General features: G+C 41.7%; 1 protein-coding gene across 7 annotated transcripts in view; it reads left to right on the top strand.

Annotated features, from left to right (window-relative positions):
- TENM3 (teneurin transmembrane protein 3) overlaps positions 1-21672 on the top strand; it is a 620275-nt gene that overhangs the window by 526686 nt on the left and 71917 nt on the right. For all 7 annotated transcript variants that reach the window (XM_053916510.1, XM_053916509.2, XM_053916511.1 and 4 more), the window contains one exon: positions 19521-19667. In XM_053916510.1, the coding sequence (XP_053772485.1) occupies positions 19521-19667 (147 nt within the window). The remainder of the gene's footprint in view (positions 1-19520; positions 19668-21672) is intronic.

Below are 21672 nucleotides of genomic sequence, written 5' to 3' on the forward strand. Positions count from 1 at the left end.
TTACGTGCCATCTCGTTGAATACAAACAGCGAGGTTAATTGAAAGAGAGATAAAGGAGAAATTAAACAGTTAGAAGCAAACAGAAGTTCCCAGTAGAAAGCAAAGAATACTCTTCATTAGTCATCTTACTGTCTTCATAACTGTTCATGCTTTCATAAAACCATAGGCATGTTGATAGTAAGATAGGTTATGAATTTAGAGTTCTCACTGAACACACTGTCTGCCTGAAAGGGTTCCATCCCGATATTTTTATTAATGTGTTCAGATTTTCCTCTCGTTGTGAGTCACGTGTTCAGGGAATGAGACTTGTTCATCCACAGGTTCATTGTCCCACATTTTTTCCTTTTCCTGGGTCCAACTTTAGCTAGTGATGTTTGCAGATGGAAGATGAAACACAGGGAAACCTACTTTCAGCACTATTAAAACTAAAATAAATATCTCTCCGTTCCTCCTCATAAGGCATTCATGATTGTTGGACCCTTTCATAAATAAAGAAAAGTGACAGGATTGAACCACATCAGATAAGCACCAGCAATTATTGCTGACATGTTTAATAGTGCTGGCACTGTCACAGACGCTCAACTACCACGTAACGTCATCCTTTGTATGTGACCTTCCCATAAATGGGTCAAATGATTATCATTTGTTTGTCATGAACAGGAAATATGTAAAAATATTTAGAGGATCCAGAAGCAAGTTAAAAAAATATTTAATATAATTAAGTGGTTTATAAATAATAGTTGACACAATTGGAGTAGTGTATGTCTGTGTCTATATTTTAAGGGCTTAAACAGTTCTGCAGTGAGAGAGTTGATGTACTTCAGGGTCAAATACGTGAACTGGGTGATACTTGTCTTGGCCTAACTCAGTAAGTTCACTATCAATGTATTGAACTGGAATGAGAACTATGGCCCTATAAAGACAACTCAGTCGGTTTGGCTCTCTTTTCTTCTTCCTTCAGAAAAAAAAGAGGGGAAAACTGCTATCTGATTGGCTAAGAGGGGAAAATTGCTATCTGATTGGCTAAGAGGGGAAAATTGCTATCTGATTGGCCAAGAGAGGAAAACTGCTATCTGATTGGCTGAGAGGGGAAAACTGCTATCTGATTGGCCTGTTGCTAGAGTTGATAGGTCATAGAAGCAATGCGAATGTCATGCGGGCCTCTGCTAAACAGATGTTTGTAGGCAGAATCCATAGTTTTTAACTAAACTGCTAACTAAACTTCCGGGGCAGTGATACATCCTAAGTGACAAATTTTGAACCTGAAGGCAGAGGAGGGGTAGACATTGGATTGTTACCTATGTACCAGGAAAGATGATTAGGGATGAACAGAGCTCACATCTCTTTTGAAGAAGAAATCGTCCTCTGGAGGCTGATTGGCATTTTCCATTTCCCCACAGACAGAAATGGAGAAAATGGGTGTACTTGTTTAAATGCTGCTTAGATGTAATGAAGTCCCTTAGGTTGAAAAACATTGGAATCCTGGATCAAGATCCCAGAGAAGTGTTTGCCTCTCCACTCCAATAAGCTTTAGCAATACCATCATTACTTAGGTGTGAAACACCATGGGTTCCATTTATTTCTTTTGTCAGTTTGTGGAGTGTTTTCAGAAGGGGAGTGTTTGTTAAATTCTTTCCATCCGTTAGTTCTCTTGAGTAGTGTCCCTGCCTGAAGGACCCCTCGAGGTCTCTGGTAATTTTTTGAATTTATTGATGACTTCTGCTTTACTTAGAAAATTACTAGCTTTAAGCATGGGGTTCCCTTGTTATTCTCAGTTCCCTTCAACTTTTATTTTTATTTTTCCTGTGGCATTTGCATGCCTCAGTTACTTTTCGTTTGATAATTTATTCATTTCTTTATCCATAAAGCAAGTATTGATCATCTCACCTGTGATGTTTGAATACGACTTCTTGTGAAAGGTAGTGTAACATAATAGGGAGGGAAGCATGGGCTTTGAGATAAAAAAAAAGATATGTTTCAGTTCTGTGATTTATTCACTATAATTTGTATCTTAACTGTTTTTAACGGCAGTTGGCTTTTTTCCAAAGTAAAATGGCTATAATAATACCTATCGTATGAGGTTTTGAAGCAGAATAGTCTACTGTTTAAGAGCTTTTGGAATTTGAATTCTTGCCGAACCATTTACATAGTGTGCGACCTTGGTGAGTCATCTGACCTCGCCACGTATGTTTCCTCGTGTATGATTACTATGTGTCTCATAGGGCTGTTACACTCAAATGAAATCCTACCATCTAAATCACTTATTAAAGTGCCTAGCAAATAGCGTTCAGTGAGTTAGAGTTTCTAATTTGTGGTTAAGTATGAATGAGCAAATGGCAACCCGGACAGTGTCTGGGGTGCTGATAGTTCATGAAATGTTCATTTCGTTGTTAAAAACTGTAACCTAGTCTCAGAATGCATATGACTTAACAGGAATTGAATACAGGGGTTGGCAAAAGTAGGTTCACAGTTGTTCATATGGAAAATAATTCGACAAATAATAAATAAGATGAGAATAAACTCTCTCATACCCACAACTGTAACCCCACTTTCGTGTCCCCCTGTATGTTTGCGTTGGCATTAAGTGCTGCTGTGTAAAACCCTGGTGATGAGCGAAAGGTGGAGCCTCTTGAGGTATTTTTCTTCTCGCAAAGTCTCAAACACAGTGCTGTTTATTGAGCTACATTGATTTTCATGCACTTTTAGGCAATTCAAATGGAAATTTGGCCTAAGGGAAATCCTAATTCCTTTAAGCTGCAAAAGACTAGCTATTTGTTTCTGTTCTAATTCTTCAGTACACGGGGAAGCAAGATCATTAATGATGACAAAGACAAGCTTTGTTTGCTCACACAGAACTTAGACGTACAGTGAGCGGCATCCCTCTATTAAAGACCATGGCTGCCCTGGGCTTTGGGATGCTGGCGATTAGAAATTGAAAATGAAATACACACAGTTGGGGAGTTTTCTACAAAACAGTATGAGATGAAAGAAAAATCAAAACTACACCAGGGTGGACAGCGTAGGTTTGTTGTTCTAATTCTTTTCTTTTTTTTCCAGAAAGATGGTGAAAGGGTAGTGTTTAAGTTGTTGAATTTTTAAAAATGGATGACAATTGTGAGAAAAAATGACACTGATATATATGCTTTACTTAGATGGCAAAAATTACTATTCTTTGTAATTTTTGTAAGTTCCCAAATTGGTAATCATATTCATAATAATATAGAATATTGAAATTCTAAATCTTTTTACATCTTCATTCAAACTTTATAGTTCCCCTTACCAAGTGGGTCTAGGGTAGCACATTACACTGCCTAGTGATCGCCCTAGAGACACTTGGCTTGTGGCTGTCGGTTTGATTTCCAGTGAAGAGAGGGGCCTCTAGCGCCACCTGCCTGGGGTCCTGGTAGGGCTGCTGATGTGTTTTCTGTGAAACCCGTGAGGCTGAGGCTTCAGGCTCCCCTGCTGGCACGGGCCCCTCCGCAGATCTTACAGGGGACCATAGGTTTATGTGCTCATGTGTTCATGTAACACTTGTAGATCAGTAAAGGCTTTGTCTCTTTCTGCTCCAAGTTCCTTTCCATCACCCTTTCCCTGGCGTTGGATGGCTCCAGAGTGACTGGCACTTGGAGGATTCAGCCAAGGAGACTTTGAGCTGGGGGTTCATTTCGTTGCAGTTTAATTGGGTGTATTTATGAGATGTAAAGTCATCACTGTCTGTGGCTGTTACTGCCAGCCATCCACGAATGTCCCTCCCACCCACTGACTCACCTAATAACACGACGCCGGGGTCAGAGTGCAGGAGGGTATGAATTGGACCTGGGGCGTCCTGCTCAAGAAGGACATCGCTAGTAGAGAAGAGAGAATGCTTGAAATGTATGTAACAGAAGCACATCCATAGAAAGTTCTTCTTGTCATCACATACCTTGTAAAATGCCGGATCAAAGCAGAAGTGCTCTCCTGCCAGGATGCCTGATTATGGAACCTAAAGACTTATAAACTGGCCATGGCATTTTGGGTGGATATTTTGGAGGAATCTGTCAAAATCCCTATATTTGCGGGGCACAAGCTTGTAGTGGTTCTCCAACACTGTGTGCATCGGGGTGGGAAGCCACACCTGTTACTCATCCCAGTGGCTCGCTGAGTCAGGTGAGCATGGCGGGAAAGGATTCTTGCTCGTTCATGCAGTGCTGGTGTTGACAAAAACATAGACTCATACTATTCTACTCGAGGACTTCACAACAAGTAGTTATGAATGAATGTCATCAATTCAAAGGGCATTTAGGGTTAGTTTATTAGTCAATTTAAAAAGTCTTTTCAAATTTGACAGTAATGCCAAAATTTACATGACATTACTGATAACACATTTTGAGGCCAAATGAAACTTTTCTAAACTATCAGTAATGAAAACCACATTAAACAGTTACATTGAATTAAGCCTGAATTGTTTTTCTATTCTCTCCGTAGAAAAATGACACCAGACCATTGTCTTATTAAGTGGCAAAGAGTAAATGTAGCCTAAAAACAATAGGAAAAAATTTTTATTAGAGATAGGACAGGCACTTAATTAAAACATTATGCAATCTTTCTAATATTTGTGGTATTTATCAGCTTAAAATTATGATATATTGTGATTTTTTTCTCCTTCTAAATAATTACTTTTGTATACCTAATTTCATCTTCATTATTTGGTATTCTTTTCCTTTAAAGAGAGCCTCCCAAGTTAGATAATGTCACAGCCCACAAACCTGACCTGCCTCTGTGCCCAGCTCTGTCACCTGAGAGCTATGTGATCTTGGGGAAACTGCTTAAGCCGTCTATGCCTCGGTTTCCTTGTCTCTAAAGTGGGGATGAAAATGGTACCCACCTGAAACGCCTTCAACCCCGTGGAAGAGCACTTACAACAGACTCTGGCACAAAGTCAGCACCATGTAGCAGTTACTGACTGTGAATGAAATTAATAAAAAGGCAGCTGTGGCTGATTCTTCCCCTACTGAGTCTTGTCTCTGTGCAAAGGAATTAGCCAACGAAAATCAGGAGCACATGCCGAGTACCACTTCCCAACACACTGGCAGAGTGGCCATGTGCCTCGTGCTCTGTCCTGCAAGGTGGAGGGTGGGTCGCCAGCAGGCAGGGGCCATGACACTGAGGGGAGGGTCGGTCTCCCAAGATGACTCTGTTGGCAGTGATGATCCAGACAAGGCTGCAAAGCCTGTCGGGACAGTGTGCAAAAACGAGAACTTCCTATGGTCCTTGCTGCTGTACAGCCCCGGGACTGTGAGTAATTTGATGTGACAGAGAGGGTGGCGATCCCTAAGAGAACCGCAGACAGCCCCATCAGAGGCCACGGAGTCACCCGTGTTCAGACACCAGGCTGATGTTTAGACATCTGTGTCTTCCTTTGAGACAGTAGTATCCCTCCAGGGCCTCTGCATGTTATTTGTTTCCTGTGAGTCTAATTTATTCAGTTAACAGTTTTACATACAGTAGTGGATCCTCTGTAATCCCCTCAGAACAGGTATTTTTTTCCCAACGAAGTCACGCAATCTCTAAAAATGCGAAACCAGTTTCTCTGACCTTTCCAAATGATGGAGGAGGCCCTGCGTTGTTGGGTTGTCGGTGTTCTCTCTGCTCAGCTTCAGTATTTTTAAAACAGAGATAATGTCTATTCTCACTTGTCATTTTAGGCATATTTCACGTTGCTTTGTTTTGGTGAAGGTGCTTGGATAATGGCTGGGATGCTGCTACAGAAATGCTAGCTAGCTAGCTACTTTGCTGTTTGCATTCATGTGTCCTTCGAGTGGTTTTCCTCCTCACTGAGTTGTTCTTTCGTCTTCATTTGGTTTTCTTCGCATGTGCCAATTTCGGCATGAAACGACATGTGTCCTGGGATGGGTTGAGCGGCACAGGCACAGCAAGCGATGGCAGGTCTGCCCTGTAAGCTAAACCAGTCTTTCCCTCAGCATTCGGCTAGCCGCTGAGTACAAGAGTAACCAGCCACCGAAAATTAACTTAGGGGTCCCAATTTGAAACTTCAGGAAGTTTGACTCTGTTTCTTTCATATTTTATTCTTAAAAATGACATGTCAAAGTTTTCAAATCACTCTTAGTTTCTACGTTGACAAGCCAGATCTTCTAAAGCCTCAGAGTTGCTGTTAGTTTGGAGTCTACCCCCTACCCTAAATGTGAAGCACCTTCCAGCTTTAACGCTGTAGCATCCCATCCCCCCTCATCTTGTAAACCTGCCTGTAAAAGTCACAACATGTCTCAAGAGCCCCATTAGAATTACATCCTCAAATCAGACAACAACTCAAGGAAGTTTGGATTCAAATCTTCACACGACTTTTGCAACTGATTTGCCCATGACCTTCAGTACAATGGACGTCCCCAGGAACTTCTTGACAAATGTACTGTCATCATTTTGAGGATTCATTTCCCTGAGCATCATTTTTTCACCCCTAAGAGTGACCGTAAGCATTGGCATAAACAACATTTGCTATTGACAGTGACAAGGAGAGGCAGCTGCCTAAAGCTGAGTGAGAGTTGAAGTCCCCACTGCGGGGCCACCAAGGTAAATGTCAAAGACAGTTGTATTGTTTTGGGAAGTGTTCAATGTGTTCTCTCTGCTTTAGACAAGGGGCATGTTTTAGGACTTCTGAAATTCAGTTCCAGAGGTAGGCAGTTATTCTGTGGGCGACTAGATCTGGAGTTAACAGGTATCTTTCCATTCGAGTGATTGACACATCGCCTGGGACAGTTCGAATTTTGAGTTCTTTAGCAGATAGATGCCTCGCATTCTTCAGAGCCATGTGATAATGAATCCTATACTATGATGGTTATTTGTACACAGATTTTCTCTCCAGTCTCCTCCTGTGGCGTAAGGGGGGTCCCCATAATTACTGTAAATTAGGTTTATTTCTTCTCAGCTTATTGCAAGGCTTGAGAGGCAGCTGTGTTTGGAAAACAATGGAGGGTTAAAGCTACTGTTGCTTTTAGGAGACAGGAGAAGTACATAAAGAAATGATGGTCCTGCATATTGTTTTATGAATACTTAGGTATTATTGAAATACGCCTGATTATTTTAGCCTTGAGAAACCTGATTCCCACCCTTCTGTGGTCTTACGTTTGGTTCTTTCCTACTAAACTCAGGAACTTGGTAGTTTTCTAGCTGGTCTGTTTATGTTTCTAAAAATAAGTTACTATATAGGTGCTCTGTGTCTTAGGGAAGCAATTTGTAAACTATAATTCTTGTCCCAAGAAAATGTTTGAATCGGTTCATTTGAATTACAATGTTATACTCTGTGACGGATTTTTAAGGGATGAATCTGCCTGGGCTTCCCCTTTGCTTCCTTAAACCTCATTTCTCATCCTCAGTCAATTTCAATTTTTTTAGAAAACTTACGAAGAGACATGATGTTTAAATAAAAGCCGGTTAAATTACATGTCAAATTTGTATTATATTGTTTTATTAAGTCTGCCCTTCTGTTCCTTTACATGTATCCTACCCCATGTCTTTTTGCATTTGGGACACCTCACTGATCTGCAGCTTTTAAAAACCACCTAAGGCCTTAATTCCCACCAAAATCCAGAAGATAGAAGGTGTCAAAGCTCAGCTGACTAGACACACAATTTAACCAGAACTAAGAATGAAAAATGACTCCCTTCAGTTCTTGCCAAGCTGATTAGAAGACTTTGATTGAGAAGTTTGGGTGCAAGGCGTTTGGAAGTGAAACCGGGTGCAAAATAGTATGTTGTCAGCTATTTTACCACAATAGCAAGGAGCACGAAGGCTGTTCCTAGTGCCAGCCTGTAAATTGGTCGCATTCTTCCTAAAACTCAGGCCAGGTGACTGTAGAGTGCCAGCCATCTGGTGAAAGGTTAATGTGAATTTTAAGTAATTTTCATTACACGCAGAAATACTTTTGTTCCCGAGGGGAACAAAAAAAGCTGGAACTTTGCATTTGATTCAATGTAAGGGTAGAAGGATTAGCTCACAATTTCAAGGATGATGGCCATTCCTTCCCCCAAGGGCACCTGAGTGTCCTTTCAGTGGGAGAAGATACATCCCTGTTGTTTCTTGACTATGACAGGTTGGAAATAGCCTCTTTTCTTTCATCTTGAAACAGTTTCTTTTCCATCTGCCTGGGTTTGAAACATTAGTTTGGCTGTGGTGTGAATCCATACCAAGCCTTGGCCTTTGCCCTTTTCACGGTTAACGTGCTGCATTCACAGGTTGCGGGGTGAGGACAGTCAGTCTTCCTCTGTTGCTCTTCCTTGTGGTGGGTTCCCGGACCCTCTCCTCTTTGGGAGTCTCCTCGGTGAAGCTGGGAAACAGCTGTCTGAAATGTAGCTGTTATTCCCGGGATTTAACAGACATGTGCCTTGGATAAATTAAGGAGCAGCCAAAGGAGATCCATAAATATGAATACTTTGCCAGCTGCTTTTCCATTAAACTCTGTTGTTGAATGAAATTAGGAAATAATTATATTGGTGGGGAATCCACCATATCCCAATGTAATACAGTGTCTTCCTTGAACAACAGCACCTAGTTTGTTCCTACACACCAAATCAGTTTCCGGGTAATCTATATTGCAAATGGGCCGATTTGCATTACATCTATGCCTCTTTCTTCTGATTTGTCAACACCTCTTTAAAAAGCAGTCTTTAACATTAAGCATGGGTGGGTGAGACCATCTGCTGGTGGAGCTCGCCTGCAGCTCCATCACTGAACATATGAGACAGGTTACAGCTGTTTAATTGTTATGGCGCCGGCTGATTATCATTCTATCCAAAATTAATATTTATATATGTATGCATAGAAAGTATGTGGTTAACCATAAGCGATCTAATTGTGAATTAATGGCACTAGGTATTCATTAATTAGTCCCCACGTGAACAATGAAGTGTAAAATAATGCTTTGCACATACACTCCAACTCTTGGCTCTTAAGGCGAGTCCCTGTAGTGATTATTATGCATGTGAGTGATCCACTCCAAATGCATTGGCATCTGCAAGGGGAAAATCACCATGGAGCTGCCATAACAAGCAAAGAGAACGCTCTCCATGTGGTTATCTCACAGCCCCTAGCCCCTTCCTGGGCCAGAAGCGATCTCCCTGCTCTGTGACCAGGGCAGGTGAGAAGTGAAAGTTCTGACCGCATGGACCAGCATGACACCCAACGGAACTGCCACCAGCTTCTGAGAAAGCCTGTCTCGGCCAAGAGCAGGTGGCCGCCTGGATTTAGGAATGGTGACACCATTCTGCTGCTTCTGCTCAGTACGTTTCAGAATGAAAACTTTTCCGCAAAGTCACAACATAGGGAGAGAAGTGTGCATGTAAAAAGTGATGCATTCATGTCTTAGTTTCCAAGTAGTTGCTGTCAGAGTTGACTTGTATTTCTGAGTTTGTGAGCAGATTGTACGAATATTTACACAGATAGTTACACGTCTTTAGCAAGGATTCATTTACCTTGCTCACATAAAATTACTAAGGAGGCAACACAAACTATGTAAGAACAAGTTGTGATGTGTTCTTTTTTAATTTGAAAATTTTTTATTAATTTTTTTCAGTTACAGTTTATATTTCATATTGTTCTGTGTTAGTTTCAGAGGTACAGCATACTGGTTACAGTCATATCCTTTACAAAGTGTTCCCCCTGAGATACTCCCAGTACCCAGCTGGCACCACCCCTGGATATTACAGTATCACTGATGGCACTCCCATGCTGTACTTTACGCCCCTGTGACTGTTCTGTAACTGTTAGTCAGAACTTCGCAATCCCCGCACCAGTGATGTGGTCTCCACTCCCAGAGGCAGAATCCCGCTGTGCAGGGGAACTGCGTACACACCAGCAGGGGGTTCGTGTGAGACGAGGAATCAGAAAACTTGCTCACGCAAAGTGGAGGTGTCCCCACTCTGGGAACTAGCCTCTTCACCGGAGGTGGAGCAGAGGGGGCTCATCCCAGCACCCTCCGGGCAGAGTGGACCTCATGGCTGAGGAAAACAGGTTATCGACAGTCCCAGACTCCTTTGCTTCAAGTCAGATTTCTTCCTTACTTCACAGTCTCTTAACAGACACCAACTACTTCATGACTTGGGCCTTTCTAAACTACATTAGTAAGGCGAATTAATAATACCTAATATTTACTGAGTGTTTACTCTGTGCTGGGGCACAATGCAAAGTCCTCTGCTTACACTAGCTTAGTTAATCCTGGCAACTACCTTATCCGTAAAAGCTATTAAAATCTCCATGGAGGGAACCCAGGCTCAGAGAGGGTATGTAGCTCTTTTATGGATGCACAGCTAGTAAGTAAAGGACCAGAACCCAATCCCGCGTGAGCCATTCCCGAGTCCATGCTCTCAAACACAAGACAGTGTTGCTTCCTAGATTACCGTTAGATTGTTTCTTGGGTTTCTGTATAGTGGAAAAAGTGATATTTATTTTTTCCTGTGATAAAGAGAAATTAATATATATGCCCCTGTCACGAAAGATTGAATTATCATAAGAAATGGACACATTAAGAATGATGTCAATGATATCCCGATAATAAAAATGTCACTTTTTAATTCAGGAAAATTTGAATTATAGCTGATAATAGGACCCATAGTTTGCCAAAATAAAAATAATTATAACAACAAAAAAGAGTTTAAGGAAAATCAATTTATACTGTGAAGAATTTAAGGAAATTGTAAACTAGTATTGAAAACCCTTCAGAGCACCTTCCAAAAGTTAAATTTACTTACAGTGTTTTTTTTTTACCAGCTGAAATTAGTAGACTGAATATTATGCACAGACGTGGACTATGGAAAAACACAGAAAGCAGATCAAGGACTTGTAAAGCAGCCTCATCAGCTCATGGAAAGAGGCTCAAGGGAAGTTTAGTGCCCAAAATACAACTGCTAGCCCTCTGCACACACTCTCTCCCCCGCAAATAGAGAGAAATTACTCTCTCTGGAAGTCGCCTTTGAAAAGAGCCATTCATGGTCTTTCCAATGCAAATCTCAGTTTATCTTGGGTGAGTTAAAAGGACGGTTCGGTTTCCTGCATCTTTAAGAAAACTAACAAGAGAAAGACCCCAGGGTATTCTACGTACTCATATCCGTCTTATTCTATCCATTTCTCTTAAATATCAGATTTTATGCAAAAACAGAAGTAGTGATGAGAGAGGAGGAGTCATACTCATTGATACCGACCCGATGGGCAGATCGTTTCCGTGGTTTCCTGCCATGAGACTCGTTAGTACTACAGACACCAGACACTTCGGTGATCGTTACAACCATGTTCCTCGTCTCCGAATATCAAAGACCCAAATACTCATTTAGTGTAAAAAACATTTGTTACAATCTTCACTTACTCATGTTCAGAGCTGTCTCTGGATAGTTTAATTCCCAAATCAGAGCACTACGATATACCTGATGCTTTTCTTAATCCAGGAAATCCTAAAGCAGTGTGATTTTTCTCCTGTCATTCAGTGAACTCTCACAAGGAGTAAAAGTGTCAGGGAGACATGGGGTAACTGGCATGTTTATGTGTGTGGTCCAGCGGAGGAAATCACGCCCGGTGCAAGGACGACCACTGAACTCAGGTGTCACATGCCAAACAATGGCCACGTGCCCCCAGGGGCCGCGCACACACCTGCACCGCAGTGCTCCGTGTGCCTTGAGTGTCCGCCTGGTGCTCACCTAATGCAGGTGGTGTCTGTAGCAAGGCAGGTCAGTTCCAAACTCAGGGAAAATACCAAATAGTGTTCGCCCAGTTGTCTATTCAAAGCTCTGTCGCTCATAATAGCACTTCTTCGCTGGGCTGACTTTATGAGATTTGGGTTATTTCAAAGCGCCTCTTCCCTAGAATAGAAATATTTCTGGGCTGACTTAAATCAGGAAAAATGTTACTGTCTGTCATTGTTTTTGGAATGTGTTGGTACAAATAATGTTCCAAATTACAGTATGGTATTTTGCCTGGGTAGGTGCATATAAGAAGCAATGTATTTATACAGATAATATTTACATTGAATTTCCAAATTATAAAAGGAATAAAATATGTAAACTTTCAAAAAACACTTATTTGGAAGGGGTTTTTCAAAAAAGTATCACCAGCGTTGGAGGAGCAAAAGCTCTTTTAATTTACACATGCGCACACAAGCTGTTTTCCATTACTGGCTCAACCTCACTCACTAGTTGTTAAAGATTCAAATTAATGGAATCTCCTAAATAGGATAAAATGTTTGCAGTGTTTTGTCCTGATCTTGGAATGAGAATTCTGTGAAGAGAGAGAACATTTTAAGGGCCTGAGTACATTGTTTTATGGTGTTCGAAATTAGGTCAGCACCATAATCCCTTATGACAGAGTAATCAGTAATAAAACAGTGCAGCATGTACCAGCTAAGGAACATCAAATCAATGGATGCAGCTTGCGTGCTGATTTAGACAGTTGCTGATTGGAATAAATAGATTTAATATGTACTTACGTGCAGACGGTACCTTTTCTGTCATTCTACAGGAGGTGGCATGTGAATAATGTGAAAACAATACCTACTTAAGACTTTAATGAGATACTAATGTGAATCATTTTTTAAAGTCTGTGTTACAAAGTATTATGAAATACACAACGCTGAATAAAAATTTGTCCTCGACTCCAAGGACTTTCAGTAATAGCCGTAGTGAAAACTATGTCTATATTTTATTCTGTGCTCCTCTGATTGAATTATCCTCTTTAGAAGATGGGCCTCTAAGATTTTATTGTTGTAATTAAGCTGAGAAATGTTTTCAGCCTTCTGGACGCTGTCTGATTTGCCTGTGCCTCGGCTGTACCCGAGATTCAGATCAGGAGCCCGTGAGAATACTGTGCTACTTAATATGCTCCAGCCACGCACATTGTCGACGGCAGAAACAATGTGAATAGTTCATAACCATACACATCAGCAACTGCGAACACACAGTCAAATGATTTTTCCCTGTGAGCTGCCTAATGGATGTCTAACCAATGTGGTTTGCCTTTGTTTCTTCTCTGTATTTTTAAGCATCAGTGTGTCCGTAAAAGGAAAGCAAACTTGGAATTAATCTTGTTCCACCTACACCTCCAGCTATCCCAGGCCCTCCCTGCAGCAGCCACACACGCCCCTTCGAGCTCATTTTAAACGAGCAGCCTTCTTTGGGGACTACTTCGCAGCAGCTATTTCTTACACAACATTTATACATCAGTTGAGCTGCTTCTGTTCTTTGATGTTTCAAACGTCACTCTTTTCACTTTCCTTGACTTTATCCCTCAGTTTTAACATCATGCCAATTGGTTTTCTAAACTGGGCGCTTTTAGAACAGGTTACAACAATTCTTACCAGGCTGTGTCAACAGATTAATGTTTCGAGTTAGCTTGGATTTTAATTTTAATTCCTGATGAGTCGAACCTTTCTCCCACATCTCAGATGTCACTGAATCTTTGTCTACCTGTACAGCAGGTAGACTGAGGACCTCCAGTGCCTGGGCTTGGCACTGGTGCTCTGGGATAACTGTTTCTGAATGTACAGGGTCCAGCAGAAGTAATGCCTGCTTGAGTGTGGCTGGTAGAAGACTAACATGGGTGTAATAATTTATAGTTTTAATTTGAACATTTCACCTACAATGACCGTATGGGGTGCTTGAGTGTGATAGTGTTATGTTACAGAATGACATGCTTATGATTTTGTAATAAAAGAGTTTGTGATAAAAATAGGGGCATTATTTGTGCCAGACCCTGTATTTTGAAAGAGAGACAGTTAAGGCCAAGAATTCGCCCTGGCGTTGAAAAACACTCACCAGAATTATGCCATTTAAGGGAGAGCCACCTGGCGCTTTCCCAAGGAAGCCACACAGGTGACATGGCCAGAGGGGGTGGTACTGCCCTGTGGCTTTGGGGAAAGAAATAGCTGCTGAAATTCATGGAAGGTCGGGAATGACTACACAGTATTTCTCAATCCATTCATCAGTTTCTTCTGCTGAAGAACTATTCTTCGTCTCTAAATCTCCAAGAAGAGGCATTAAGATATAGTGGTTAAGAGTAAGTGGTGTGTCGATGTCTCCTGGATTATTCTGAACCTGGTGTGAACCAGAGAAAGAGCCCCAGGCCAGAGCTGGGTATTTGGGAATCGTTAATAGATCAGCCAGGAGTTCATAACCTGCTAGTTAAGGTCCTAGAGCTCATGGAGGAGCTGATGTCATAGGCAGCACTTGGTGTTCGTGAGCATGCGTGCACTTTTTCCCGGGAGAGGATCCATAACTTTTCCCACTTTTCTCAGATCGGAGACACGAAAAGATTAAAAATCATGATCTTACAGGAACTACAGATCATACCCACCTTCTTTGTTCCACACGGGTCTTCTTAAAAGATAAACAATTGAAACTCCAGGGAAAGCATTTCAAGAATATGTTTTACTGGACAATAGTTCCTTTAAAGGGCTCCATTTTATATGTCTAGCACTCATTTTTATAAGTTTTCTTCTATAAAATTTAAAACTTCTTAGTAGATCTAACAGGAATGACTCTCCTTCAGTGTCCGTAGTGCTTTTGCAATTTAATGTGCATTTTAGCATTCGTTAGGCATATTAATTTTTAAATATACTGTATTATCTTTATGATTATTGTTCCTAATGGCTTCTTACAACATGCCTGCATTTTTCCAATGATTTACTGCAGGGGCTTAAAAAATGACTTTTTTGGTTGCAATTATTATTTTTAATCATTATTCGAACTTCGTATATTGACATCTCCCTTTAACTTCTTTATTATGTAGGACCAGGCTTTTGTGACTTTGTCAGAAATTTTACTCTTCAAAGCCAAGATGTAGAGTCCCAGGGGTGGCCAACCTTTTGGCGTCTCTGGGCCACACTGGAAGAAGAAGAGCTGTCTTGGGTCACACATGAAATACACAAACACCAACAAAAACTGATGAGCAAGAAAAAGGTTTTAAGTAAATTTGCAATTTTGTGTTGGGCCACCTTCATAGCCATCCTGGGTTGGATGCCCTTACATGGTTGTTTTTCCCTCTTTCTTAGTTTTAAACTATCAGCCTCATAATTATTTCCTATAACATAAAATGCAAATGACAAACCTTGGTATCTTTTTTTTTTCAGTATATACGTATATTTTTATTATGGTCGGTTTTTAACTTTTTGCAAAACTTTTGTTAATTATTTTTAATATTTAATATTTAAAGTGTTATGTAGATTTTGACCTTCTGTGTATTTTAAATGTATTTTCTAATTTCAGCTTCATTTTCGATGTTCTCTTGACTCAATGACAAACTTACCCTTTACCACTGTTTTTCTATCTGTTTTGCATAATTGATTCTGTTTGCTAAAATAATGGGAGTAGCTAGATTAGAAATAATTTATTCCTACTTTAAAACTACTAATCTAGGTCAGAATTAATTACATTTCTAATTTTGGTTGTGCTAACTGAAGTGGACCTGGTGTGAAAGCAAAAGGCTCACTCCTCAACTATGATCAAGTGTTATTAATTTTTATAAACTAAGAACTCCCTCAGACATACTACCCAATCTAAATCAGAATTTTTTAGACACTTATTAAGGGGCTCTACTAGATTATATAAGGTTCAGCATGAATTATTAAGAAATCCTGTGGATGATATTACTCAATAATACATTTTTATTTTACTGTTTGAATACGGAACCATTTGTAATAAATTATAATTTCAGAGTAGTACCTACCACTGTTTCTTCCTCACCCGAATCTCCCCTGCAACATATTGTCAATTAGCTATAAACACGCTCATTTTTAAATGCGATTCCAAAGCCACTAATGGGATCCTCTGGCCCAGGGAAGGATCCTTTTATGTGCACAGAGCAGATGTGTCAGAAGCACTTAGGCCTCGTTTGCACGTGACAAAACTACCAGCCTTGAGCGGCTCCACTGAACGTCCCAGTGTAAGTCATCCGCTAGGAGGGCAGCTACCACTGGCACATGTCAGGAAGGAAAACTAATCAGCAGAAGCATCTTTGAAAAGCAATTTTAGATCATTAAAGATGTATGAGTTTTGACAAAGCAAGAAGGTTTGAGGCTTATTAAGAATATGTTAGATCTCCATGTGGAAAGGAGAGAGGTGTTTATGCCTCTGTTCAGGAGGGAAGGGGCAGCCTCACCGTAACCTTGTGAAAGAGTAGACGAACAGGGACAGTCAAAGACCCTGTCTTTATCCTGACTGTCCCTGCCAAGCTGTTGTGAGACACGAACCCATGGCCGAGCGAACCCTGAAAAGAAACATGATCTCAGAGCAGCCCGTACTTCCTGATGGACTGTCCGTGTGATACCCCACTGCCTGCTCAACATGGAGCTTAAGGCTGCTGAACTCATCCTTTTCTACAGAACTTGCCTTTGCAATAATACATTAAATTTGCTCCATGTGCTTGAGGGTTCTCAATTTCTTTTTCTTGCTTATTTATGAACCGTGATAGTTTGACAGTTTGTAAATATGCAAGTAACCCAGGAGGGCAGGTGCACAAAGCAGGACCTTGCCTCCCAGGCTGAAGAAAGGCAGCATCAAAGCTCCCAGAGATGGCTTGTGGCTTTCTCTGTCCTTCCCCGATACAGCCCTTATGAAACAATTCTGTTAAAAACAAACTTTCAAAATACTGAATTTTTTTTCTCACCCCCCCACTCCAAAAATCAAAGTTTGGTTATTTGTAGACCTCACAGCTGTAAATTTCCACAATTCCCTGGCAGTAAAGAACTGATTCCACTTGATCAGCTACCTGGTGGGGTACTCTAAACGAGCCGTGGAAGTGCCCCTAGTGGGCCTGCATGTGTTTCTTGAGAATGCGGAGCGTTTCCTGGAGTCACGACTACATTCGCTAAAACGTGAACGTGTTGCACTTTCAGAAGCTCTCAAGTGCCTCTCTGTTGTGTTACGTGAGTCTTATGTCAGCCGCAGCTACTCGATTTGCATGTAAATTCTGAAAATTTCCTTGTCCCATGTGACACTTCTGAAATGTCTGTCTGTTCTTTTTTTCCTTTTTAATTTCTCAAGCTCACTATTTGGATAAGATAGTTAAAGGTACTGTATACTTGCTCTTTGTTGACACGTCTACATATATATTCTATAACTGTGTATCAGATTGCACTAGGTATGAAAATAGGCTGTTTTTCATGCATATTTTTGTAAATTATAAGTCAGGAAATGCCTTGGATTTAAAGTATCGAGACTTAAATGTCTGTGTCTCATTTTTATCATTTTGGGTTATCCCCAATTTCATTCCTATGTAAAGGGCTTCACTGGAACCCCCAAACTGAAGATAACAGTACATTTGCTGTTTTTTGTTTATTTATTTATTATTTTTCATTTTCGTTTTAAGATCTTCATTGCTGGCAATTCCTCTACTGAGCATTAAATTCTAAACTAAAGAATCGCAATTGCTCACCCTCGCACCACAGAATAAGAAATTGCCGATCTAAAGAAGATTCGGGTTAACACATGTTGAGACAAACCTCATTGATCCTCATAAGAAAACTTCTTCGGCTTCTTCTCAATGTTTCCAAATCCATGTGATATCATAATCTGTTTCGTTATTTTCCAAAAACTACAGAAATGTCGTGCATTCTATAAAACCAACAGTAACACCGCTCAGCAGAAAACAGCAGATTCTCCTGTCTTCAGTTATAGAAATAGGTGGAAAACATTTTCTCCCGAAAATTCCCTTTCCCTTTCTCCTCAGATTACCTATTTTCTATTCCTTGTTTGTGCTTTTCATTAGAATATGCAAATATTCATGGCAATATCCAGGCTTTTTTTTTTTTACAATAACTCCGTGTACACACAGTCAGCTGCTTCACCTCTATGTCAGAGGGGCAGTTTAATCTTTTTCGTTAAAGACAAAACAAAAACATCCATAAGGAAAATTCACCTTTTATGTATTAAATAATCGAGAAATGCAGACAGTAATTGTCTGAAAGAAAGCAGCAAAATTAATCTCATCTTGACCTGATGGTATCCATAAGTATAATTTTATTATACCCTGCCTCAAGAGACTGTCAAAATATTCTTCTTTCTGTTAACTCTAATCTTAAGAGACAGAATGTCTCTTGGCGATACTTTCAAGTTTCACTGTGGAGGAGGGGAAGCCAATATATGAATACTTCTCTTAACACAGACTTAAAATAAACTTCTTTAAACAGATTGTCCCCTTAAATTTTGTCCCCAAAACAAGAATAGCATTCCAATTATAAGAAGCTGTCTAACAAACCCCGATTGCTATAGCAAGTATTTTTACTAATATATATTTATACCAAATTATAAATGATTCTGTCCAAAGAGATCTGATTTATAACCAGTTCTTCTCACCGTGTTAGAGCATCGATGTCCTTGTTTCTGTCAGTGTCATATCAAACTCATAGACACGGCCACCAGAAGCTACCCAAGTGTCATCCTCATAAACAGGTCATGTTGGCTGCATGCCAGATATCATCATTAGAAAGGCGCAAAAAATTGTTTTCTTTAAATGTCATGTTAGACTGAAACAATTATCGATTTTGGGTATATTAAATTATTTTAATTGTTTCCCAAATTTTCCCTTCTTGCCCATAAAAGCAGACAAGATAGGATATAAAGGTAACAGCCTAAAAGCCTCAGGGAGATTGTCACCAAATATCACTTCTCGCTCTCTGTCTTGAAGCACGTCACTACCGTGTTTTTGTTCAGTCTCTCGATGTTTTATTGTGGTCCTTATGGTATTTCATTTTGTCCGTCCTAAGTAATCCAATATGCACAGCTACTACATTTAGTTGGAAATCCTGTCGGTCCTGTCCCATCCGTATGCAGCCTGAACCCTGATGTTTGTTAGAATAGATGCTAAGCTGCTTCACTATTTCCTGGGCTTTGCTTATTCTGTGACAAGGAATGTACTCCTGGCATAAAGTATAGTCATTAATACTGGCCTATACTTTGTGCACTGATTTAATGCACTGTAATTTCACATGAATATACGGCAACTCTGGGGCCAGATAAAATTAATGTTCTCTTTTGAACAGCACGCACAGCCTCATCCCCCACTTTCATGCTTTTGAATTTAGAGGGAATGTTTTAAAGCAACGAGGTGCTTTAAGAAGGCATGTCCCGATGCTGGTAGGACCGGCAATGTTTACCGCAGATTAAAAATCTATACCAGGGATTCTGAAATTACTGCATGGAGATGCTTCTTTACACTGTGCAATCAACCAATTGACCTTGTTGCTTTGCTGAAGGAAAAAAAAAAAAAAAACTTAAGTTAATTTTTTCTGGCCCGCAGCTATTTAGTGGGTTGTTGCATATATTTCTGTCCTGCCCAGGTAAGTGGTGTCTCAAGGGTCAGGCCAATCAAAGATGCCACTTGGATAAGAATTAGATTCCTTAGATAATGTTGCTGTTTCTATACATGTGCAATTACAGTATCTGTGCTGTTTACAAAGGCCTGTTCCCACTCAGTGTCCCTTATTTGTTCATCATAGGTGCAAAAACGTCCGGCCCTCAAATCCCTCCTGTTTTCCTTGTGTCTTTTGACAGAGGGCTGCCCAGGTCTGTGCAACAGTAACGGCAGGTGCACACTGGACCAGAATGGCTGGCACTGCGTCTGCCAGCCAGGGTGGAGAGGAGCGGGCTGTGACGTGGCCATGGAGACTCTCTGCACGGACAGCAAGGACAATGAAGGAGGTAGGACATGCCGGGTGTGAGAACAATGGTGGGCCAGGGCCCAGGTGTCTGAGGTACAGCGAGGACATTGTTCTCTGTTGCCCCCCAAAGCTCAGATCCCCATGGATGAGACTGATTGAAAAGTGCATGCATGCTGATAGAGTGTTTGCGTTCCCAGTTGTCCCGGAGATTGCTGCCATCTGGGGAAACGCAGGGTGACCAGGCTGCTCAGTGATGTGCCATGTGCCATGTTCTCCATCCCTTCTCCTAATGTCAGGTGATGATTGTCCTCCCCGCAGTATTGTAGGGCCCTGAGAATTGGGAGCTCCAAAGCAGTAGTTGAATAACTCAATGGCCCTACAGATGCCAGGCATCTTCCCGGCTCTTCAGTCGAAAGGCCTGGACAACAACGTAAAGCAGTGGCGGACAGTGGGCCCCTGGAAGGCACACTTCCACTCTCTCCCAACCCTCAGCTTTATGCGCTGAGGAAAGGATTCCAACACTCCACCCAAAGGAAGCCCCAGGTTAAGAAATGTCGCCTTTCCCCTGTGGACACACCCCCAGCTGCTGCCGCTGAGGTTCAGAGACTGCAGAACCAATGTAGTTGCCCTTTCCACTGCTCAGTTTGGCGTGCCTGAAGGACTGAGTTTTAGAAAGGCATCGGCTCCCAGCTGGGCGTCTGTGGTCACTGCGGGTGACGGTGTGTGCCCCACCCCCTCCTTCATGTCAGGTGCCCTTTGGGACCGTCACATGGGTGATAGACAGAGTGTCCGTCAAGAGGGCAGGTTTGGGGTCAGATCTTCGCTCCGGCTCGTAGTGCTTATGTGACCTCACACCAGATTCTGATCTCTCTCAGCTTCAGCTGCCTCACTTGTGAAACAGGAATAAAAGAGGTTTTGAAAGGATTAAGGGAGAGAACATAGGTAAAGTAGCCTGTTGCCAGGCACACAGTATATTGTATACAGCAGCTATTATTATCCGATTTTCTGTCTTTTCTGTTCAAAAGTGCTCATTTGACTAATTGCAGTTCATACAACATTGTCAGAGAAGATGCATCAGCCTTCTCCTTCCTACAGAGTGGGCCTGGCTCCTGTTCTGTAGGAGGCAGAGCGACCAAAACTGGCCCTCAAGCTTTCCTGGTACCCCCAACACACGCACACCTGTGCATGTGCGCACACACACACAGGTGATGCTCACGTGTGGGAACACATGCAGACACAGGCGTGCACACACCTGTGCATGTGCACACATGCAGCCCAGGCCCCCAGTCATTCTCAAACCACACGTTAGTCGTGTCTCATCTTCCTGACAGGAAGCTGCGATTCTCCCCTTTAGTTTTGAGCAGACTGTGCACTGTTTTCGCATTTCCTTTTTACCTGGACTGTCAAGAAAAATGAGCCACAAGTTCGGAGCTGAAGCCTCCTTCGCTTTCTGCTCCTGACAGACCGAGGAGGTCCTCGGCCCTCACAGCTTCTCCTGCCTAACAACACCTTGTTGCCCCCGCCTCCTCTTGATTGCGCTTGGTAGGACTGGTGGCATTGATCCTCTCGGAGCCACAGCCCAGATGGCAGCTTTCCTCGTCACTGTCCCCCAAAGCCCCTGCCCCACTGTTCTCTGTTGCTGCTCTTCCTCCCTGGGCGGATGTTTTGGAGTTTGTCTTCTAGAAGGGGATTGCATCTGGTAGGTCACAGGCTCTCTCAGAGGGAAGCCAGCTGCAGGGCCACGTCTGCAGAGACGCTGAGGAGTAATTTACGGGCTAATCAACTCTTCAGTATTGTGATCAGCAAAGGAGGTTTTTCCCTCTCCTCAAAATTTATCAGCTGTGAGTTGGCCCCTTTCCCCCTTTGTTTATTCTTACTAGCACGGAACTGGCTGGCTCTAGGCTTCCCTCTCCTGGGGTAATCCCAGCTGATGGAAGACCTCCTGTGGTGTCTCTGCTCCTTTCATATCATTTGTATTCCTGTCCCAAACCCAATTTTGTTGATCTTCTGAGAAGGAATCTCAGTGTCTCCCGGAGACTGTAAAC

The sequence above is a fragment of the Desmodus rotundus genome, chromosome 13, assembly GCF_022682495.2.
Source record: "Desmodus rotundus isolate HL8 chromosome 13, HLdesRot8A.1, whole genome shotgun sequence".
Taxonomy (NCBI): Eukaryota; Metazoa; Chordata; class Mammalia; order Chiroptera; family Phyllostomidae; genus Desmodus; species Desmodus rotundus.